The sequence below is a fragment of the Hylaeus volcanicus genome, chromosome 4, assembly GCF_026283585.1.
Source record: "Hylaeus volcanicus isolate JK05 chromosome 4, UHH_iyHylVolc1.0_haploid, whole genome shotgun sequence".
Taxonomy (NCBI): Eukaryota; Metazoa; Arthropoda; class Insecta; order Hymenoptera; family Colletidae; genus Hylaeus; species Hylaeus volcanicus.
In genome coordinates this window covers 24,827,856-24,852,622 of record NC_071979.1, presented here as the reverse complement: position 1 = coordinate 24,852,622, position 24,767 = coordinate 24,827,856, and the positions used below count along the sequence as shown (strand labels likewise).

The window sequence follows — 24,767 nt, the reverse complement described above, 5'->3', positions numbered from 1 at the left end:
TCTCTCTCTCTCTCTCTCTCTCTCTCTCTCTCTCTCTCTCTCTCTCTCTCGTGATGTATTTTTACTTGTATACGATTGTTCGCTTTTAATTTATACAGTTCCTATGTACAGACGTTTCGATGCGTTGAAATTACTTTTTCTTCATTTCTTTAGAAATCGCAACTTTTAAGTTCAATAAAGCTTTTCGACAATATCCATCCACTAGGCGTGTCGTTTATAGTCGCTCACCGCTTTCGTTCGTTATGTTTTTCGCGCAATAGCATCGTATGTATTGCTCTGATGTAAAGACAATCAAATGTTTCGCACACGGCATATACGACTACAAAGAGAAAAATATCTGTCGAGGAAGCCTTGACCGACGAAGGATATCATTTTTAAGAGTACCATTCGTTTTCGAACACGTCGAACACGTTTTAAATTGATTAGACGAGGTTCGTTAAATGCAATCGAGCAGCTACTATGGAAATTCTATGATTCTGTTGGCAATTGTTTTGCAGCTTATTGTAGTTAACAGATACCGTCGCATTCTACGTTCAATACCAAAGATAAATCGCATTCTACGTGTTAAACGGCCAAGATGTAGACTACTTAAACGTTGTCTTGAAACTTGTACATTTCCCAATCCATGGAATCGTTAGAATAAATTCTTTATTCCACGCATGCGATTTTTGAATCATTGACGCCGTGATCGAAAGAAGAGGTAGGTAAATAAATTGTATCTATAGCATAGCATCGAAATTAGAAAGAAAATAAAAGAAGGAATTGCATTCGTAAATTTTGTGTACATAACAAAAGAATGTGGTTCGCGTAGTCCTAAGCTGTACAATCCGCTCGCATAATTATTTTTATAAGTAACATTACGCGAATAAGCTTTCTTCCATTATTTCTTGATTCTTTTTTTCCACATGTTTTGCTGATCGAGCGCTTAATTTAACGTTGATTCGTTTATTTTAATTCCATAGAATTCGGGCATTCTTGTACGAAAATTGTAATAAATGGAATCAGCTGTGACAATCGACGTGGCTTCGAAAAAGCTAATTTATCATTTTATACTAAAATTGTGAATATCAAATGTTTACTTGAAAAGTTTGCCAAGTGGGAGAAACCTGCCTGTCGTGGTATTCCTTTCCAATAGAATTTATTCGAGTAGACTGTACATCTATAACGGATGTATTTGTCGATAAGTTTCTATGTTAAAATATTGTAAACAGCAGTCTCGAAGACCTTAAAGCATGGTCTTATTTACTACGTTCGTTTCATTTCTAATGTTTATCTTGTTCAGATACGAAGAATAAAAAGTACGGTTTCATAGGTTACGCGTCGCGACGAATTGTTTCGATTCAACACGATCGTAAATTTATAAATGGTGTAAGTGTTGTGTCGAATTAACGCGATTATTGATCCTTGTCGGTGACAATATTACAAATAACCTGTGAACGTAGCGTTGCCAAATGTTGCCCAACTACCTAAACACCGCGTATCTATGTATGTATTATTACACGTTACTAGTTTGTCAAAGAACCGATAACCTAACAATCGCTTCGCGTATTAACAAAGTTTTTAATAATATCTCATAGATGAAATCGTGAGGAATCTTAACGTTCGATGGTTTACTAAGCGCTACGTTATTACTGTGGAATAAAATGCACGCTTATGACATATAAGAATTGGAGTAAAAATTCCAGAATATGGTTACATGTTAGAAAAATTCATCCTAATTTGCAGGATATTACGATTTTCTATTTTTGTATGGTGAAAATGGCTCATGCCCTGTTACCGAATCTTATCCGTAAACCTGTAACATCTAATATGTCTCCTACAGATTTTACTCCAACAACTGCCTTATCCGAGGTGAGTTTCATATATACATTATACATATATATTTATTTTATTCTAACATTCGAATTTTATTTGCAGGTGCTGAACTCGGATCCAGTGAAACGTTTATTCAGTCGACCAAATATTGTTATTAAAACGATTCCTTTAAATGTACATGCAAATTCTACCTCGAATAATAACATTGCTGTAAACAATTTGTATAAATTTGATTCAGATTTAAACATTTCAAAGCGAACAGAATTAACCATAGTTCCTCTACCAAGTGATCAGGAAGAGAATCTGTTACCTTCGAAAAGAGAAGGTAAATCAGAAATTGCACTAGTGCCTATTAAGATGGAGAGAAAGCCTTGCGGTCATTATGAACCATGCGAGGAAATTGTGTGTGACGTAGCAGTACAACAATACGTAGATCGAGATGGAGTATCTCCAATGTTAGCCATCAACATAGAAGAAGACGAAATAAGTGCACCTGTTTCAAAACATTGTGCAAATGAAAAGTGTGATGCATTGAGCATCGATCACGATCGTTGTCGCAGAGCTGTGATAAGATTAAACAGATGCAATCGATCGACGGCTTGCGACATTTGTGGTATTGAGCTACAAACGCGAAGGTGTCGTATACATCATAAAAATTGTACGCGGAAGAACGAATATCGTCACAATGAAACAAATAGTGCTCAAATACTAAAAGAAAGAATGCGTGAAAGAGAAATGCAACTCATTGAAGCTTCTAAGGCAAAAAAGAATGATTATATGGATCTTACTACAGTAATGGAAACACTAAAAAATAATGCAGAGTTAATTATTATTCCAAAATCAGTTGCTGTGCAGCAACCCATGGTTAACATAACTGTGTCCTCTACTCAAACTACCCAACAAGTTAACAACATGTATAATGTTTTTGGAAAACTTTTACCTAGTATACCAGTTGTATTGCCACAACAAAGTATATTCGTTGGAAAAACACCATGTTCTAACGAAAATAGTATAACTACTTCAGCAAATTTAACTTCGTCTAATAGTAGACCACTTACAACATCGACCAATACAGTCCCTTTACCTCAAAGTCAGTTTGTCACGTTTGCAACACACCACGATGCGCAGCCAATAACGTTAAACGATTTATTATTTTCACAATCACCGATTGTGACAAATTCACCTATTCAGCCTAAACCGTTGGTGACACCGATACGTGTTGTGCCTATAACCAATTTAATAACAGAACCATCGTTATTGCATCAAACACAGGGTATACCAAAGTTTTGTATTATAGCAGATCCGCCGGTACCGGTACCAGCACCAGCACCAGCACCAGTAACTGTACCGTCACCGATACCTGTAACAAAACGACGAACTACTCGACACTCAACTTCTGTGCCAAAAGTCAATACTCCAAAAGCTCTTAAAGGTACATTGCAAAAAAAGAAGAAAACAGCAATCAGAAAGAAACGCAGACACAAAAAGAAAGAGTTCAAATGCGAGTATTGTCTTAAATGTTTTAGTACAGATTGGTATTTCAAAGTGCATGTTGCTAAACATACAGGTGAAAAACGATTTCCTTGTAAAATATGTACAGAGTCCTTTAGCAATAGATATGACATGAAAAGACACATGTCAAAGGAGCATGAAAATGATAGTATTCCTTCTGGTCCATGTAACCAGCAAACTACTTTACAATGTTTAGACTGTAATATTAGTTACACATCTGTCGTTCTTTTGGAGCGTCATCGACAAAAATGTCATAAAAAAACAGAATGCACGATATGTCACGATGAAATTCTAATAGAAGAATTAGAGAGGCATATCGCGTCAGTGCACAACAAAATTGAAAGCATTGACATAAAAGAGGAAATTGTTGAAAATGGTAACGCGTATGACGAGATAAGTGAAACGAAGGTATTTTCGAAAAAAGAAATAAAAAAGGAACATGATCAGAACATGAACGGATATGTTTCTATTTCTGATCAATTAAGTGCTTCAGATATAAAAAAGGAATCGGAATATCAAGTATAAAGCATTCCAAGTTAGTCATTTATTAAAGTTGAAGTAAGAAACGTTAAGATTGAAAGTATATTTGTTATAAACCGGAGTATGCAAAGTTGCCGCTAACAGATGTTTCAATGATGAAATACTATTTACACTAGATGTGTTAATATTTTTTTCAATAGTACTATTTATTTTTGAAAGAAGATTTCACGATATGCCTACTTGAAATTTATCTTTAAAATACACAGGGCAAATACAAATAAACGTTTAATTATCAATGTTGCAGAAACATGTTTCACAATATTTAAACTAAAATCATATTTTTGAACAACTAACATACTTTACAAAAATTTAAACATCAAAAAAAGATTTAAATTTAAGAATAATTATAAATTATTAACAATTTTCCAAACTGTGATACATGGCCACCTTTCCACTGTAACAATTTTGTTCGTTTGACATGAAAATTCAATATCCTTAACTGAATAGTGAATGTAACTTTGAGCACACTAATCACTTTTACAGACTTGAATACGATTATTACGCATATCTCAAAACGCACAGCCCAATAATTTAAACAAAAGATCACATATATAGTTTAGAAGCAGAGAATTTTTTTTATTAATTTTAAAAGTATTTTGTATGGAAAGAGAGTTGAATGCCATTTTTAACGTGTAAATGTACATATAAATTGTATTGTGTTCCTTTTACTTTTAGCTAAATAGCTATTTAGTCAAAAGTATTGAATCATTCATTTAGATTAAAGTTTAGTAATGTTTTAGACATATTCAATAATATATTCTATAACTACGAAAAAAATGAATTAATATTGTTGAGAAGAGTTCTATATGACTTTGTCTAATTTATCATTACGTAGCTACTAATTAAAAATTTTTCACGAGAAGTTTTAATTGTCTATGGAATATTTTGCCTTTCATTTTGCTATCTTCGATGAGAATGTATTACTAGAGATAGATCATTCTATTATGCACTACATATTCACGATAGCTATTCTTAGAAATGTTCGATTTTTTAAAGTAATATTAATCGCACGAATACCTTCATATCAAGAAAATATACACAAGCTACTGTTGAATAAATCAAATAGTTATGTTATATTGTATGACACAGATTAGACTGTCATTCTACATTGTTGTAGAGTACAGTTTAAACTTCGAAATTAATACCCAGATTTTACCGAATGTTGATAACAGAGATAGATCGCCAGGCTTAAAGAAAAGATAGTTTTCTTACAATACAGAAATGTTCCTTGATAAGGAAAGTGAGTGAAATATTACGTGCCTTCTAAATTTTAATGTTCCTTATACAAATACATTTACAAACATCTCATAAAACCATAAATATTGATCGCAAATTAAATTTATTCCATTAATTCTTTTATAGAATACCAGATATTTTTTATTTTTAAATGAATCTTATTGAACTATAACAGAGACTATGGACACATGAACAAATTATTTTTAAAATTATAAATATTCCAGAAGTATTAAGCTAAACAATGCGTCCTGAATAAAACATGTAAAGTTGTCCATTAATGTATTTAGCAAAAATGTTTTTATAATAAACAATTCATTTGTTTAAAATAAACTTTTGTGTTTAAACTTAGAAAAACTAAATATGATTTACAAGTTATATTTAAAGGATAAATAAAATTAAATATTGCCCAATCTATCATATAAAATGTTTACTTAGTTTCTTTAGAATACAAAGTATATTTCTGTACAGTTTCCATGTTTCCAGTCATATTCTGTCCAAAGCCTCTAACATTATAACACTGTTTCCACGTATTACCTAAGACAAAATAATATATTAGAGTTCATTTATACTAACACATAATTATACAACATATTAATTCAAAACTTTTCATAGTATAACTGACCACCATTCCAATATTGTTTTTAGTACCATCTTTACATTCTTCGATACTTTCATCTATCACCATGTTCATGAATGGATCGAAACCACGTAAAATACCAACAACATGCCTTCCACCATTCAACTTCACTATAACAAAACATAGATATCATTATCAGTGCAAATAATTTATGACATTTTGAGAAAGCAGAAGTACTCCAAAATTTATACTGTTTTCAAGGTTAAAATATGCAAACGCAAATAAACATTTTCCAAATAATTCATACTCACATGACAATCTCTTGTCCATGTACCTGAAACGAAGAAAAAGAAACTTTTAATTTGCAATAACAAAAGACGTAAAGTTAAAATAACGTTCTTTAGGATTAAATGCATAACAAAGAAAACTACTGAAATGCTTACTTTTTAAGTTCTGGAGGATGTGCTTTACTCATGTTTAAATGTTTATTATTCACAAGAAATGTTACTTTACGGAATATTCGTTATACAGTCAAAAACATATATGTATATATATATATATTTATTTATTTATTTCGGCTTTCAAAACATGCACGCGGTTAGACTGTATTCAACGTGAAGGTGAATCCTAGTAACATAACCATGTAACTCGAGACAAGATTAAAACAGTAAAAACCCTATATTTATCTTTTTTAATTCAAATCCATAGCCATCTACCGAAACTGCACAAATTAAATTTATAAATCTATGATCAGCGCCATCAGTGGTAAAACGCCCAAGTTTGTCGAAATGTAAAGAATAAAGAATAAAGAATTGATAGACACTGTAGAACGTTAACTTTATTTTCCTTTGTATACTCTAATACATGAAATAAGTGCATCACAATTTAGTTTACATTCGGCTCGAAAACTTAACAGAACATCGTCCAACTCTCTTGGTCGACAAAAGTAACGACCCTACTGTAAAACGTTTATTCATACAACACTGACATTACGCATGTACATATAATTAATCTCATCGTTCAACATATTATGGTCTTGCAAGGTACTGCCAGTACAAAATATAAGTACATTCATATATATAAAAGTACAACGGTTACCTGCCGTCGGAAGACGGAAGGAAATAATGTATCCTTCAAAGCATCGGAGCAAGCAAGGCTTTCGATCGCGCACTTTAAAATTTCAATTCCATCGAAGCGAAACGTGTCGCTTCGAGTAACTAACAAATTTCGTTTTCTCGTTAATAAAACTTGCTCTTCGTTTCGACTAGTTTATCAAACTGAAGATGTCACCGAGTAGTAAGGATCATCGACTTCCCATGATACGAATTTCAAGGAAAACGATGATCCAGGTTACCGAAAAGGTTTCTCGAAAAACTTGCCCGCAAGGAAGATCCTAAAACCAGTTTGGTAAAAGCGTCACATCCTTAATACTATGAATATATCAATACCGCACATAGAGTTAATTTATCGCATTACAGGTAAAGCGTATAACTCAGACTCCTATGTAATTTCTATGTATTGCATGGAGCGAAACAGTGTTATTTAATCGAGATGACGTGAGAGACACAACAGCGTATTTCATACTTTGTTTGAACTGATCAGGTACTCCATACAGGTTCTACCTATGCGTTGAATTATACGCTTTAGCTGCAACTATTGTCGACACGCGAGAAGAATAATAGACTTCCATGGGATGCACCATAGCGACCATTTGAAAATTGGTTAGACATTAGTAGCGTACACTGAACTACAGGGTGTCCCAAAAATGTTGTAACACCTTGAAAGAGGTGGTTCGGGAGGTGATTTGAAACAACTTTTTCCTTAGCGAAAGTGTTGTCCGAGGCTTCGTTGAGGAGATATTAACGGAAAACACTGACCAATCAGAGCGCGAGTATACTGGTGGAGCGGCCGCTGTAGCGTATGAGCGAAGCCGGCTAGCGCGTAGCCTACGCTCCACCGGCATACTCGCGCCCTGATTGGTCAGTGTTTTTCCTTAATATCTTCTCAACGAAGCCTTGGACAACATTTTCGCTAAGGAAAAAGTTGTTTCAAATCACCTCTGCCCTGTATATACAGGGTGTCCCAAAAATGATGTAACATCTTGAAAGGGGTGGTTCGGGAGGTGATTTGAAGCAACTTTTTCCTTAGCGAAAGTGTTGTCCGAGGCTTCGTTGAAGAGATATTAACGGAAAACACTGACCAATCAGAGCGCGAGTATACTGGTGGAGCGGCCGCTGTAGCGTATGAGCGAAGCAGGCTAGCGCGTAGCCTACGCTCCACCGGTATACGCGCGTTCTGATTGGTCCGGGGTTTTCCGTTAATATCTCCTCAACGAAGCCTCGGACAACATTTTCGCTAAGGAAAAAGTTCACCTCCCGAATCACCCCTTTCAAGGTGTTACAACATTTTTGGGACACCCTTACTCCCTCAAGGGCTGTAGCTATTTGATCGTAGCTACAGTACGGGTTTAGCGATGGCGAGGTACCTGAGCTATAGGGAGGCCAGCGGGCCTCAGATATGCAAAGGAATGTTTCGCTAAATTAGTCAACCCTATAAGTCTATTACATTCTCCTCGCGCGTTGACTTTATCTTACGGGTAATTCTCAAGGAATGACTTCCGATTATCGTCGACATACACATTGGTAGACATTTCGAGTAGCGTTTGGCAAAGGAATTTTAAGGGGAGCTCGAGTAAAATTTGTGTGTATGTCGCGAAACAAGCAGCAAGGCTTTCCGTCGAGTAAGCGTAAAAACCTCGAAGACATTCAATTACTACGTCTACGCTTACCGACGTCGCTGTCGCGTTAAACTCGCAAAACGTGTAAGATGGAACGGATTTAAAAGCAGTCGTAGGTAAACGTCTCGAGTCCCTCGAGTTTACCATTTCTCCGAATACAATAACTGTTCTTATAAAATAACTATATACGTCGTTTGTCGCACCAAAGGCAATAATCGAAAGCGCAAAACGCGGGGGGTGTAATGGTCCGGCGAGTTTTGTTCGAAAATCTTTAACAGTTCTCTAAATTAAAAAATAGAAATGCGAAGAAAGTTGCGAGGAAGGGCACCGCGCGAAGCAGCGTCGCCCACGGCGGAGCCTTTCGCGAAACCCCTTCCCCTTCCACGCGCGACTCATCCCTTCCATGCGCCATGGTCGTGAGAGAGAAAGAGACGCCACTATGGCATAGCCCCCGGAACAGAGTGAATCGAGAGACCGCGCAGTCGTAATGTGTAGTAACGCCCACCCTATCGGGACATAGTCGTAACAAGTGCTTGAGCTTCGGAGCCTCGTGTGGACGTGCCTGGTCACAGCCTATGCCGTGTTTTGCAATCACAGCACGACGCATGGAAGAGTTCAAAGGCGCGTAAAGACTATTATCCGTTTACCGAAAAGATGTAGACACCAATCACATAATAGGACTCGCATTAATTCCCTGTGTCGACCAGTGATGGGCAAAACCCTAGGCTTCGAATAAATCTAAAGTTTTCCGACATTAGCAAACTTCAGATTTATTCGAAGCCTAGGGTTTTGCCCATCACTGGTGTCAACACGCCGATTTGACGAGGGACGTGTGATACGGTTTGTGCGCGGAGAATCAGTCCTATTCAGATACTGATATGCTATATAGAATTAAAAAATACTTGATTCCATTGCCATCTGATTCGACCCTGTCGCAGTTTAGTTTACCTCGTTCTCATCTTCTCAGTAAACGTATTTGTGGACAGCATTGGTAAAATGCCTTATTCCCATGCGAATTCGCCAATAGCGTAAAGTTAGCGGCGGTGTTACAAGGGCTCTTAAGTATCAGCGGCAAGCGTCCGCAATGGATTTTTGACATTCATCGTAGGTACATGGGGAGTACAGTTATATTGCGTGCAAATGCGTACGTTCTATGACGTCTACAGAGTATTTCTTTTTTTTAACGTTTACTTCCTATAATATATTTGCTTTGTCGGCTTGGAGTTCACTAGCTAGTAGTTACCCTAGTGGAATGTACCCTCGAATTTAGTTCAACTGGATCGGATTTAGAAATTATCGTGGATCAAATGTCTTTGAACAAGTTTCGTCGGAAATTGCCAACTTTCTCTTTGAACATCGAACGACTCGCAAGGGAAGCTCGTTAATTTTTAATGATAATAATTTTTCTTCAACTTCCCTGGTTGAAATCGCATACGATAAAACACCACACACAATTACGTATATATGTATTCGACTGTGACGGATTTCTCGTGGAAGCACCGTCGATATATCGATAGGGATGAATACGCGAGCATGCGTGTACAGTGCGAGACAAAGCGATAACCCACCAAGGTTTTCGTTACGTATATCTCTAAATGTAGATAAAAACGTTGGGTGGACTATAATTTCGTCCTACACTGTACTTTCGAAGTCGTAAATAAAAGAATCGCCACGCGCGAAGTTGCAACTGGAAATTTCAATTGCCCGCCTCAGGTGTAACCATCCGTTTATAAATTCGGAGGTAATCGTGGTTAACGTTGTGCAATAAAATTTCAAACTGCTCGAATCGTTGCAAAAAAATTAAATCGAATTATTTTGGCAGCAATCGTAGCAATTCTAACCTCCTAGTTTAAACAACAATTATGGAAAAAGTAAGGTGCCACGGTAATGTCGCATCGAACAATATTCCTCGAAAACGCTATCTATGTATATATCTCTGCTCGTCTTTACGGGAAGAACTCTTCGCGAGAATATAGTGTAGGAACACCGAACACTTAAAAAGTAAAACAGTTATTTATCGCGTACGCGATTGTACCGACAGATACGCGTCGTTACATTAATAATTCCAAATACATTCACAACTTATAATGTTAAGTTATCATTTCCCCACGCTACAGTCGTATCTCCATGACACATTTAACGACACCCAAACGCTCTACGAGAACATTTACGTCTTTAATCCAACATTTAAGAATAACGTCACCAGATGTATCAATTTCCCTTTGACATATGTAGGTATTACGTACACTTATCGATAGGTTGTATTAACACTTTACCGACTGGTAGCCTACTAGTTGAATTTTTACCATGGCAATACTTTGTTGTCTATTACCAGGATAGCATCGTATGCTCTCATTATTATTAAGATATATATATTATTAGGTGGACTGGAAAGTAATGTCATTTTGGTCATCTTAAATACTTGTTTATCATTTATCAGCTCATTGATATTTCTGGCATTGAAAATTTGCACACTAGGTGACAAGGCTGCTCTGACAATGAGGGCGATTGTATAGTGAATTAAAGATAGAAATTTATTGGAAAGTTTGAATTGAATGTAAAAGAAACGACATTACTTTTATATATACATATACATATATATACATATATATTATATATATATATATTTTTTTCAGATTAATATATATATATATTAATCTGAAAATAAAAGATATCATGAAATTTAATTACATGTCCAATCGTGGTCGGTAAAGTGTTAACGTAGGTAGTGATCGATTCTCATTGTTCAAAAAGAAACCATAAATGCTAACGCGAATACAATTAGCCTTCTGCAATACAAGAATGTTGTTTAGCCTTTTATAAATGAGCACGCTAAAGCATCCCGACGTTCAAAGTTTAAGTTCCTTAATTATAGTTCTCCTTATAGGAGGAGCAAGTACGCTTTAATTCGTGCCATATTGTATAGGGGGCTCATAAATCTGGTTACATTATTTGAAAAGGTCACACAAGAATTAACGGTCCACGAACATCGTGTCGAATCGCGCAAAAAATATTTTGATCGAGGACACGGCTTGCCGGTCGCGACATTCTTCGCCGGTTCGTATAGCGTAAAAACCTAGCCTAGTTGCTCGACGCGTAAAATAATTCTGCCATAATCCCGATGTTAACGTAACTTTGCGTGACTTTACCATACATCTCGTGACTTGACTTATGCGCAAGTGTATCGCGACGAGTTCAAAGACAATGCCGTGCGATTCGCATTCGCGTCCGATCGATAGGTTAGAATCGATAAATGCGATTCGTTGCGACGCGATCGAGAAATATCAGTTCACGTAATTCGGTTTGAATGGCGGCTGCGGTATCAAACTGTCGTCTCGCGGAAAATCTTAACCGACGAATCCGCGTGCTTAATGTGTATGTATCTCGTGATGGTTGTTGCGCCGTTGTTGTTATTGTTGCTGCCGTTGTGGTTGTTGTTATTGTTGTTGAGTATCTCACGACTCAAGCCAAACATCGTACCCGATTCAGGCTCCCCGTTCGTCGTGTCTGCGATCAGGAATCATGCATTCACTTACTGTTTTCGAATCTTGGCAGAGCAGATCAAGGTAAGAGAGTATGTCTCTTTGGACACGTATTTAACGTAACAGTGATTCTATTCGCTATAGGCGATAGGGTTCGATTAGGTGAATACAATTTCATGTTGTCGATTCGTTCTGAAGCGTAGAATTTTAACTTCAAATTCATCGAGTGTCGTGAGGCGAGCGGAGGGAAATAGTACTGAATTCAAAAGAACGAACTGCCATGTTTTTCAATGCTCGGTTTATTCTCGATGAAAATTAGTTTCGCGATTCACTTTAATCTGCTCTGCTGTGTCGAAATGGATATATAAAAATGTGAAACATTAACAGAGCGCTACGATGCAACGTGCAGAAAACAGTGACGAACGTGTAAAATCGAAAATTAATTAAAAAAATATATATACAGGGTGTCCCAAAAATGTTGTAACACCTTGAAAGAGATGGTTCGGGAGGTGATTTGAAACAACTTTTTCCTTAGCGATAATATTGTCCGAGGCTTCGTTGAGGAGATATGAACGGAAAACACTGACCAATCAGAGCGCGAGTATGCCGGTGGAACGTAGGCTACGCGCTAGCCGGCTTCGCTCATTCGCTACTGCGAGCGCTCCATCGGGATACTCGCGCTCTGATTGGTCAGTGTTTTCCGTTAATATCTCCTCAACGAAGCCTCGGACAACATTTTTGCTAAGGAAAAAGTTGCTTCAAATCACCTCCTGAACCACCTCTTTCAAGCTGTTTCAACATTTTTAGGACACCCTGTATATGTATACATATATATGCGAAGCAAAAATGAACGCGATATTCGCGCATAAAAGTTTTTCTCGATGATATTTACGAACCGTGAGAATATGTCACAAAGGGCATAAATGAAAAAAAGCAACTGTCGGTTGTATTAAAAATAAATTTATATTTACAAACGAGACAAATATTTGCTAGCGTCTTAAGGGTCGTAAGTGTAGTAGGATAAAAAAAAAAAAGTTGATATATAATTAATCGATTGTTCGAATCTGCGGTGTTTATTGCGCTTAGATTCAAAGATCTCAAATCGGTCCGGCAGAATAAAAATTACAAATTATAGTTTGCTAAGTACCTACATAAATATATAACTTTCTCGAGCACTTTATTCAACGAAGGGAACAATTTAACGTTGCTATTATTGCGACGCTATCTCTTGTACTGCGTGTGGTTAACTTTTTTTGGCAAGACTCAAAGAAATACGTTCATCGATATGTAGACTACCTTACGTTTAACGGTATTGACTACGATTTGACGAAAACACCCCGAAACAGAAACTCGAATCAACTCTCGAGCCTTTCGTCGGGGCACTACGAGTTAATATCGTCCTTAACATTTAATTAACAATTTTTTTTTTTAACGTGATCGAATACTTAGGAAAGCTTCTGAACAAGCATCGGTAACTCGGCAATAACATAGAAGAAAAATAACGTGGCATTAACTCTTTCTGTAAATAAAGATAATATCTTCTTATTGCTATATAATAACGACACTATACTTTGGCAGTCGAGTCCACGTATCCGGACTACATGTGCATTATACTAACATGCTATGGTAGACACAGTTGGCAAGGATATACGATGCATACAGAGACACAGGTTTTTGTACACAGTTTCGTTTAAACAAACAAAAAAAAAAAAAAAAGTGCAACGTGAATAATTTCTTTACGATAGCAACATCGATGTGATATTTGTATGAGAATTGAGAAATCACGGTTAATCGTCGGATCGTTGATGACTGTTGCGATGAAGGATTGCGAGGCAACAACTTTGTCGAGCATGTAACCCTTGGTGCATAAATGAGACAATTGGTCGGTACGTGTTCGGTAACATAACGATACTATTCCATACACATTAATACATCGTACGTATTGTTCGATATTATACATCGACACAGTCATTTGGATACTCTGATTCGTACATAACGACATATAACACTATACAACAATAATATACTGTTTATTTCATTTAATATCTACAGTTAAAGCGTGTACCGCAAGAAATGCAAACACAATTCGGTTCTGTTTCGCGTCCTATTTAAACAATTAAACGAGTCGAGGTGTGCATATATTTATTTACTTACTAGCGGAAGTGCGCACATTTTTCAACGAGTACATACATCAACCAAGCTCACGCTTTAACTGTGGATATACGTAATTCGTATCACCAAGTATTTCCTAACGAAAGTGCATACTGTACGAAGACGAGTATCATGCACATGCAGAAGACACTTTAAAAATAAAAACGTCTTGCGGCATGCACGTACAATATGAAAATCCGTAGTATTCAACAGAGCGTAAGCGGGATATTTTAATAGTCTCTAAAGGAGTTCCGCTCTAATCTAGCTTATTTATTAAGAATCTATCGTAACAAGCGTCATTACGTTAAAATCGTAAAAAAGACGATCCCGTCAAATTCTTCAATGACAGTTTCGCGTATCTGGACGATTGTTCGGTATAAAAAAAAAAAAAAATGAAGAAAAAAAATACATGACGAGTGTCTTCGTATTAAGTTCTTCCCTAACAAATAAATTATGTTTTCGATTCTCCAACGTGACAGTTGGATATAAAAAAAGAAAGTTGATATGAAAACCATCGAGACGAAAGTTACGTGTAAGTAGACGCGAGAAGAATGACTATGACGTTATAAAATAAATAAGGAACATAATGTAGTGCGAAACAAAAGTCGAAGTGTCTCTTCACAATACAATGCAACAACACTTTTGGCATCTACTCTTCTTCCCAACGATATTGTGTTTACACCTTTCCGTGACTTTACACGCTTTCAATTTCAATTTAACGCTCTCAGTGTAATCCCCGGTATCTTGACTTTGCACGGAATTGCTTCTCGTAGTTTCTCTCAAAGCCAGAATTTCATTATTGCCTTCGCATCCCGAAATTTCTACTTCGTTGCATACGTCTATTTTATTGGAATTCGTTTGCTCCTCTTTCATACTATCCGCCTCCGTTTCGGAGGGTTTATCCGATATATCCCTTTCTTCGAGACGAACTTCAGTCTCCTGTAATGTTGGAGACGTCTGGAATCTTAAAGTTTGTCCCTTGGGACAGTGAATGACATACTGATCCCTCCTGTCGTTATGTTTCACGTTCTGCGCGGTATCTATAATTTCATTTAAATGTTGTTCTTTGACATCGCACATTTTGCTTTCATCCGTTTTGCTTCCCATTTGAAAAAGATTTGTACTAACAATCATCGTGCAAGTATCTTGATTCGTTAGAAGCTCGCCTATGTTCTGCAGATACATATCCGCTTTGATACCTACTTTCTTCGAATTCAGTCTGTTACTCTCATCGTCTATTTTGTCGCAAAGTTCGTCTGATTTTTCTGAACTGAACGCCTCGCCGCTTAGACTCTTCGTTCGGCCATCCGAGTATGTGCTCAGCTTATTGTCCGAGTAGTTGCTGTACTTGTCGTCGTGCAAGTACACGGAACTTTCGTTTGACTCGAAATTACTCGCATTTATAATCGATATCCTTGGTATAATCAAGTCGGGCGGTAAGCCTTCGACGCCATCCAACGGAGTTGACTTCAAGGACGATCTATTAATAAAATCACCAAAGGAATGGTACCCTTGCTGCCCTTTACCCTGAATCCATGCTTGAGTAAGGAGATGCGATCTCTGCCACGAAACATCGCTGTTGCATCTGTCTGTTCGTACGGTCCATCGTTGTTCATCGGTATTAGGCCAGGATCGCAAACAGCAATCGCTTGGGCTTCGTTTGATATCGGTCACGTCTTGGTCCGTGTCCGTTGCCTCCTGTTTTTTACTTCGTACGATCAGTTCTAGCTTTGATTTCAACAAGGCTGGCGATACAGCTCTGTCGACGCGTCTGACTATGCTCGACGCGTGTGCGGATGACAACGTAGCGTTGTAGTCGCATTCGTTTATGTTACCTAGATCTACGTCTGGAACCTCGCTAGAGGCTACTATTATAGCATTTGGACTCGGGCTGTCCATGCTATCAGGAGTGTAGGGATCATGCTTAATGGGTACTGCGTGCAACAGATTAGTCGAACGATCGGTGTAATTGATCCGTCGGCTAACGTAACTACTATAATCAGGCAACATGGACAATAACTCCACGTAATTCTCTGGCACTCGAAAGCAAAACTCAGGTGCACGTGACAAGTTGCAGCAGTTTATCATACCTTCGTCCGAGGCGAGATTAACCCTCAAGTAGACTGGCTGCAAACGGGAAAAAATGGACGATCCTTATGTATTATCGTGCATCGCTATGAAGAAATGGAGGGACATTCCTCATATGGTAGGACTCTATAAAAAGTCTAACTAATATTAATGTAAGTCAGGACAATGATACAAAAACGAAATACTTTTGGTACAGTAATATGGTAACATGATACTCGACGTTTGTAACATACTAAATACTCTTGAATTTAGTAGATGATCTATCGGGATTGTAACGTTAAATATACTTCGACGAGTACTAGTTCTTTTTTTTTTTTTTTTAACTTTGTTGTAATTGTTATCAAAGGACTATGGTGCTGTAAGGTTTTTAGTTTGAACATTATGAGTCGTATGGAAAATGTATCGAACAAGCGATTAAAGTGCATACCTGGGACGATTAAATAAAATATATTCGCTTAATTCGATGATAAAATAGCGGAATGTTAATTAGAATCGTGATGTTCGAAATCATTAAAGACGTGAATTTATAAGTGATGCTACACTCAACCAACTACATCGAACAAGCCCCTATGTACTTATAAACAAGATAGTGGAGTACTAGCAGAAATATAGGATATAGGGGTAAAACCAAGATAAGAACAGGCAGACAGTTCATAGATAGGTACCTTAGTGCTTAAAGATTCATTCGAAACTCCAGAAAAACAGGCTGCACCATAATAATTAAAAGAATGAATCATCAGAATAAGAACTAGGAAGTGTGTAAGTATATGTACCCAGTATAATAAGTAGAAACGAGCCAGTACCTCTTTCGAAAGTTAGAAAATAAACGTGTCTCACCTTATGGTCACCCATGCAGGTTGTCGGACCTATTATCCCATATTCCACGGCATCCGATGATGATGTCTGATTAAAAAGAAAATAATATCGTATTATGCGAAAGTCTTGTTTGAAGAACGTACGTTAGAAGTTTAACAAACATATTCCATACATCTTGGACTAGCATTTTCGCTGTAGAGCTCAGTAGAACTCGGTCGCACCAAGCTGGAACTCTTGTCTGCATATAATTTGAACCTTCATTGACATCTTCCTCAAACGGGTAACTGGGTACAAATTCAATGGGAAATTCAAATAGTCTTCCATCAAAGTCTTCCAGCTCTTTGTCATATTCACGTAGCTACATAAATATCGGTAATTTCATTATGGTCTTCCTAATTGTTAATGCAACATTATAAGTAACATTATACAACGTAATGTTCGAACAATTATTTACTTACCCACTGTCCGCTATTTTTCATAAAAACGTTTTGATGTTCGAAATGAGAAAATTCTTTCTTTCCTAATGTTAGTATGAGATCATCGTCTTTATTGTGAAATTGCAGTTTCGAAACATTTCCTTTATTCGATAATGTTCTTTCTTGAGTATCTTCTGTAAGTTTCTATGCAAAAACAGAGCAGAAGTTTTGTGTTTTATCGGGCTTTCGTAGGGACAAAGAATAGGATGGAATATTAGCTCTCGCTTACTTTAATTACGCTAGCCGTGTCTGTTCTAAAATTAAAGTCTCCGAATAAAAAGTATGGTACATTTGGATATTTATCGTTATGAAACCTATCTAATGTATGCTCGAGCGCTCTCCTGCGCGTTTTACTGTATACAGATGGGAACTGAAAATAAATTATCACATAAATAAATTAGTTACAAAGCTATTCATAGAGTGGTTATATCGCTTACCGTTTCCATAGCGATGAAGTTACTGGCATCATGAAATAAGTGTATGTTTATGAGATCAAAAACTGTTCCACTAATACTCCATCGTGTTCTCAGAAATCCTTTTCTAGACCATTTACATTCTGGAAAAAATTCCTGAGGAAACTTTGCTTTTTCTTTGGTTGCAACTGCTTCTATGTTACCAGAATGAACCTCTTTTCCACTTACTGGTACAAAAGTACATTCTACAATTGTAACAACAATTAAGCATATACTGTTTTCAAAAATATGAATATATTTTGCAAAGCAGGGGAAACATCGTACCTTGGAAGTCCCATAACAAAACTTCTTTCAAAGATTCGTGTACGAAGTAAAAGTTTCCAAGTGCCTGTAACAATTCACATAGATAGAATTATGTGCTGTTATAAATTGTAAAATATATCATATTTTTTACTTTACATACCGTAAAATGTTCAGCAGACGAATAGTCCTCGTCTAAAAATACTCTGATTTTATCAAACAGCCTTAACTCTTCTGACGACATAAGTAACCTGCAGAAGATAATTTTATTAGATTAAATTAAACTTTGCAGAAACAATGGAGATTTAAAACTTTTCATAATAGCTAGAAGAATCAATATATTTTCAGGCTTTTCTTTTACATTGCTCCCCTATCAATATCATTCGATAAACCCATCTTTTGAAGTGGCTCACTCAACCATAGAACCACGCATGATCATCTATTTTTATCCCTTTCTGTCGCTTATGCGTTAAATCACATTCAATATAGTAACCAAGGAAACCTATTTGTCTTAGTATAGTTTTAAAACAGCTTACGTATGAACTCTACAAGATATTATGTCAAACAGTTTGGTGAAAAATTTAATAGAATATTTAATATTACTTAAAAATTATACAATTTTCATTTAAAAGTTACTAGAGGATTAAGAATTAGTTTTTATTCCATTAATTTAGTTAGGCTTAAACAGGTCTGTCCATGGAAACCTTTCAAGAAGCTTCGCTTTAACAAGATTTTCTAGAGAATCTCTTTCATCCGTAACACAATATAATCATTATCGGTCATGCAATACTAAAATCATTAAAGATAAGAATACATTCAGTCAATAAAATACAATAAAATAACGTATTACCTAACAAAGTCTTCGACATGCCTCATACTTTCTTCATAATTTTTTCCACCTACTTCTTGGCAGTGCAGTGCAATAAACTTTGGATCCAGCCTCAATATAGTCTGTGGAAAGTATACCACGTGAATGTAAATACGCGTTATATTTACGCAATGACAATGCATCTTATCTGTGATACTTACAGATAAAAATTCTTCCGTCCAAATTTTCAACATAACGCTAGGCTGAAAAAAAATAGGACCATTTTTAAAACTTTGACATTGTTAGAGATAAGCAATTATTAAACGAACGTTACGTCTGTTTCGTCGTTGAAAAAAATTTAATAATAACAGAATATTGAAAAATTCGAAAACATTTTAGCTTATGGTTGCTACTTCATTGTTCTTTTCACGTACGAATAATAGGACCCGTTACGGGTAAAAATCGCATAGATCGCCGATCGTAAGCCATCAACGTATCAATCGGCTCAAGGGGAAGGTGTAATTCGGCTCTATGTAAATTTACGCGACCGATAATAAACATGCAATCGTAGGAAGTCGTTGGTAGACGTAACACACGGTTCTGCATGCGTGTAGTACACTCCAAGACAAAATGATTGGATACCCCTATAGTATTTGCATTTGGCAGCTATAACAAGGCATGAAAATAACATTGTTTAGGCAGAATAGGAGACATTGTATCCAGTAAGGAATAACTAATTTTGTGTGAATATTATCTTAGAAAAATTGTCAATGTATACTATAGAGCAAGAGTTGAAACATGACAGGACAATAGGACACGTACAAGTAACAGTAATGATATTATCATTTTTTTTTTATGAGATTGTATTCTAATCTTCAATCTCTGCTTTTAGTTTGTCTGTGTAGAATAGAATAGAATTCATGTTGAATATTGAATGAATATTGAAGCTAACTGTCTCTGTGTATGTTCTATAATGTTTAGTTGCATACTTGTGTCTCATTTTAACATCCTTAAACTGATATTCAAAGAACAATGACTGTATTTGTGATTCACAATATTTATTACAGTAGAATAATTGAGTGAGACGTCAATCAATCTTGATCTTCCAACTGTTGCTCGGTAACTGCTTCAAGTATTACTGCTGTCCTATCATTTTTACACTTGTTTTTCATATAAACAAATCAAATTCCTGGAAAATACTCTACACAGATACAAACTTTGACACATGTTACCAAGATACACTTTTGTATAGCAAAGATGGACACAATTTTATTCAAATAATATACAATGAATAGGAGTACATTTCAGTGATCCATTATTGCTTCATCATGAAATATAAATTCATTCTATAACATAAATTCTAATTCTCATTAACACATTGAATGCCAGACAAATATTCTTATTAATAGTTTCTGCTAAAATGAAATATTATTTAAACTACTGGAGACTGTATAATCAAACATTAATCGTCGTATTTATTTTTGTAACTTCATAAAAATTCATGAATTTCGTTTAATTTCATTCCCTTTAATGGTTGATTTTCAGAATTAATTTTTTTTCAGTTCTTCAGTGGAAAGCACTGTCACCCGTATATGGGTGACACGGCGATCAACGTGTTAAACAAACAACTGATGAAAACTTGGTCTACTTCCGATATACAAGGTTACACAAAAATTGTGTAGCAATAGTTTTCGAAAATCCGAAAAAATCCAAGGGTGTTTTCTGTCGTTTTGTCGTGGAGTGTATTCGAATTATAAACGCACGTCGCGTGCAACAGTGCCACGAGGATGTACGGTTCCCGACGTCGAGGAAAACAAGGATACAAAAAGAAAAATCGTTGGAACGAAGACGAAAGATGCCAAGGCAGGACACAAGCATGGCCAGCGCGTATCGCGACGATAGCATCGTACGAAAGACGCGCCAAACAAACGGCGAGGCTGAAAAAGAAGGAAGAAACGGGGAGAAAGGAAGAAAGAAGTAGGTCGTGTCACGTACGAACGTGTAAATCGCGACGCGCGATCGATCGCTCAGGGTCGTGCGACTGGTGTAAACGAAAACAGAAAAAGTCTGTCGTTGTGTAAGTAATGGGTACGTACCTCCTCGAAAATACTGCCAACGTTCGCGGTGACCAGTAGAACCGGAACGCCGTTACCCGCCATTCTTTCGGATGCGTCTCGGGTAGGGAAACTTCTTTGAAAGAGCGTTCAAGAGGAGGACGACAGGTGTATCGTGTCCCACGACGACGTAAAAGAGTCACGGATCGACGTGCGAAAGCCTGTCACGAGCACACCGTGTCACTGGCAACCGTGTCGAGTGCTTGCTGCGAGCAAGCACTGTGTTCACTCAGGGGGAATTAGTTTTCCGTGGATAGACGAGCACTTGTGTACGACGTTCCAGGAGAAAAAAAAGTCACCCCCGGGCCAGGAAACGTCCGTGAGTCCGGAGGGAGGAATCAACCCCTGTGCCGTGGTGTGGGCACGGTTCGTCGGCGTGTACCGGTCGCATCAAACCTCGCACTGCGAATACGACACATTATTAATCGAATAACGCGAAGCCCTGTTCGCCGCGCACCAGAGAGAAAAGTTGTGTGGTGCGGTAAATATAATCCCTCTATCGGACAGAGCGAAACCACGCCTACCTACTGCAGACGTCAATAGGCAGTGCCGTGCACGTCGGAAACCGTAAACGCCAGAGAGAGGAGATACCGGGCCCCTGACCGCTAACCGCCAACGCGTTTCGACCTCTACCACTTCGTTCGACGAATTCCCATGGGGGTTTACCGCAGACCGACTCCGTGGAAACCACGTTTTTTCCCTCTTGTTATCTCCACTTTCACGAAAATTGTCGGTCACCCTCGTTCCACGTAGCTTAGATCTCAGCTTCGATTTCTGATTAGGGCGACCACTAGCGATGGGACTGATACGATCAGGTGTCGATGGTACTCGACCAACTCGATACCAAAGTGCTTAACCCATTGGCTTACTTCCAGAGTCATGCGCGATTCTGGAAGCGTTTGTTGTTTCCACGGTTGAGACGCAGCTGTAACGTGTTCCTCTTAGTTCTTGTGTCGTGGCATTCATGCGAAATGGTATTAGGTGTAGAAATTTATTCTGTGGCTTTACGTTCGATCATTTATTATTTATTTATTTATTTATTTCAATATATACGGGCATAGCCCATTATGGAATTAATACAGTGTAGCAATTATAAACAACGATAATTGACAGTTTATTTTTTCTTTTGCAACTCGTGTTTACTCGTCATTTTGTTACGTTCAAGTACCCATTTTCTAAATTCTCGACCCGAAGAACATTAAAATTTACGTTTGTTGAGACTTAGCTATAATTGAATATTAACAAAATTAACTTCTACACCTAACGCATATCATTGGAAAGCTGAAGAATCTTTCCATCGATTGGATTTCACCAAATCCATCTGCCCTGATATGGATGGTACTAATTTGATATCCTTTCCATCGCTAGCCATCCCTTTTTAGATTTGAAACTTTGCATCGACGTTTTTGAAGTAGTAATATATTATAAGTAGACTGCGGATCTTTATGCAAAATAAAATCTTCGCGAACATGCCTAGAAAAATTGAACCTAAATAGGAATTTATTTTATTTTGCAAATATTATAACATGACGTTTACTTTCAATTATTTTTATATTCTTGCATATTGTTCGCATTTTGTAGATTCTTGTACATTCAAATTTCCTATAAATGCATAAAGATCCGCAGTCTAATTATTAATTAAGCTTGAATTTGAAAGTTAGTTTTACGAACACCCATAGATGTCCTACATGGTCGTGCATAGAAATTCCTCTGCTCGTTAGACGCGAAGAGCTCTGTTGTTTCTTGTGCTTTAGGCGCGAGTTCGTTCGCGATAGTCTGCTAAACAGGATTTCGCTTAATCGATAACTTTGCGGTTAAACGGTGGGTCCGTTACTCGTCGAAATACGTAGCCTAGTTATCAGGAATTACTAAACGCGTCACGATAATAAACAGGACGGAAGTTTCGTTCAGATAAGGGTACATGCGCGCGAGCAACTCGATGCTCTACGTACATGCACTAGTGTTTGGCAAAATGTAATCCATGATTACGATTACTAAATAAGAGTCTGTAAGTAACGAGTAGCGATTAATTAATAATCAAGCACGATTAGTACTGAAAGGTTACAAGCTATTGATTTACGATCGAGGAGTACAAATGTCGTTTACAATTAGTGAGACACCTTTGAACGACGTTTAGCTCTTTCAAATAAGGGACTCGAACTTTTTATCTAGATAAGCGGCGGCGAATGCTCTGTCCGATATCGCGTATCTTTGGAAGATAAGACTAAAAATAGTAGTACAATTAGGTTGGTACGTGTGAAATCTTGTTTCCGAATTTTGTGACAAAATATTTTCAGTATGGAAATTCGAAACGCCTCAGGCTCGCCATGCCAGGATAGTTCAATACGGTCCTGAAGACTGCTGTCGGAAACGATGTTCCAGCCGCGCATGAGAAGGGCGAAACGCACGCGCTTTTATGCTCCGTTTACGCTCGCATCTTTTTTATTCTTTCCTTCCTTTTTTTTTCTTTTTTAATTCTTTTTTTTTGCAACCGCGAATCTACATAGTAACATGGACGAGACGAGAGCGGTGGATGGTTTAATGGACGACGAACAAAACCTCTGTAGAGCGATTCATTCGGCTAACGATCAAATTTTAATTTTTATTAAAGAAATTAAGAATCAGTCGGTACGCGAATGCATAGATCGCATTTATTACTTTTTATTTAAAGTTTGAACAAATGTTTTCCCTCCTCACTATTCAAAACGAATAGCGAAAATTTGTTTTAGCTTTAGAATATTAAAATGCAATCTTCAACAAGCAGCAAACGTTCTCGCAAGCGGCCATCTGGTGGGGAAAATACGAAATGGACAATTATGCCTCCTCCCGATCAGACCTAGGGCTAGTTCATTTTTTATTTATTACACAAAATGTTTCATCTAGATGAGAATTTTACCAAATCTCCCTTTAGCCAATTATCTTTCGATCTTTCGCGAGGTTAGGGTAAACGGATCGTGGATCGCTCGGTAGCGCTGCGGTTTGGTTTTCGTTCCGGCGTGTACTTGCGTGTAACCTACTGACGGAGTGCGCCGTTGTCTGCTGTCGTCTTCCAAAGTGTATCGCCACATCCAGTTCGCGTTTCGTAAGCCTACGCATACCATGACCGTGTTGTTATTGTGCTTTTCGATTCGTTTTCCTGCGTGAAAGAACAGTCATGCATACGGCGTTGCATCGCCATGTTCATTGTACAAGGATCGAGCCACGAAACGGCGCATCTATTTTCATCGAGCGAACTGTCTCGTTCCAGTAGAATATCTTACGCTCTATACATATATATTTTACATTTCTCTTTTGCATATTATTACTCTCTGTTTCTGCCGGTACCTCTTTTTCGAGATATAAAATGTTTTGCATTACGATTGCCTGGAAAAAGCTGATAAGTATCAATTGACTTGTTCGTCTCTGGCGATCATCGATAACTAAACTTATCAGACCGACAATGTCGGTGGACATTGTTCGAGTAAAAATACGTTTTCGATGACCAGAGAATTGGGCTTGCATTGTTTTCGTATATCCATCGTTTGCTACTTCTTTGGACTTAACGCAAACGTTATTTCATACACCCAGAGTACTTGGCAATAGGTGACGGAAACTTTAAAGGGTTATCCTTCCCATCAAAATAAGACGAAAATCAAGAATAATAAAATTGCGTTCGAGGCTTTGTATCCATGGAATTAGTTGCCAAAGCGTCATAAGGGACTC

At 37.3% G+C, this 24,767-nt stretch overlaps 4 protein-coding genes across 8 annotated transcripts in view; 2 read left to right on the top strand and 2 right to left on the bottom strand.

Annotated features, from left to right (window-relative positions):
* Positions 1 to 11: 11 nt before the first annotated feature.
* On the top strand, positions 12 to 5,359 carry LOC128875381 (uncharacterized). The gene is made up of 3 exons (XM_054120908.1): positions 12 to 1,485; positions 1,578 to 1,851; positions 1,918 to 5,359. Exons 2-3 carry the CDS (start codon positions 1,654 to 1,656, stop codon positions 3,850 to 3,852), a joined length of 2,133 nt encoding a protein of 710 aa, XP_053976883.1. The 5' UTR covers positions 12 to 1,485; positions 1,578 to 1,653; the 3' UTR covers positions 3,853 to 5,359.
* Positions 5,360 to 5,515: 156 nt separating this feature from the next.
* Positions 5,516 to 6,322, bottom strand: LOC128875386 (probable small nuclear ribonucleoprotein G). The gene is made up of 4 exons (XM_054120919.1): positions 6,124 to 6,322; positions 5,992 to 6,014; positions 5,726 to 5,850; positions 5,516 to 5,637 (listed from the first exon to the last, which is right to left on the bottom strand). Exons 1-4 carry the CDS (start codon positions 6,153 to 6,155, stop codon positions 5,587 to 5,589), a joined length of 231 nt encoding a protein of 76 aa, XP_053976894.1. The 5' UTR covers positions 6,156 to 6,322; the 3' UTR covers positions 5,516 to 5,586.
* Positions 6,323 to 6,498: 176 nt separating this feature from the next.
* Positions 6,499 to 21,190, bottom strand: LOC128875387 (uncharacterized). The gene is made up of 12 exons (XM_054120921.1): positions 21,048 to 21,190; positions 19,173 to 19,214; positions 18,994 to 19,094; positions 18,307 to 18,394; positions 18,168 to 18,231; positions 17,868 to 18,088; positions 17,660 to 17,800; positions 17,413 to 17,574; positions 17,127 to 17,312; positions 16,976 to 17,041; positions 14,704 to 16,177; positions 6,499 to 11,924 (listed from the first exon to the last, which is right to left on the bottom strand). Exons 1-12 carry the CDS (start codon positions 21,108 to 21,110, stop codon positions 11,740 to 11,742), a joined length of 2,793 nt encoding a protein of 930 aa, XP_053976896.1. The 5' UTR covers positions 21,111 to 21,190; the 3' UTR covers positions 6,499 to 11,739.
* The window catches only part of LOC128875383 (epsilon-sarcoglycan), a 25,002-nt gene continuing 12,047 nt past the window's right edge, over positions 11,813 to 24,767 (top strand). Inside the window, exons 1-2 of one of the 5 annotated variants that reach the window (XM_054120910.1) lie at positions 22,022 to 22,039; positions 22,347 to 22,403. In XM_054120910.1, coding sequence (XP_053976885.1) covers positions 22,037 to 22,039; positions 22,347 to 22,403 — 60 coding nt within the window. In that variant the 5' untranslated portion in view covers positions 22,022 to 22,036. The other 4 variants (XM_054120916.1, XM_054120913.1, XM_054120912.1 and 1 more) reach the window with 4 other exon arrangements.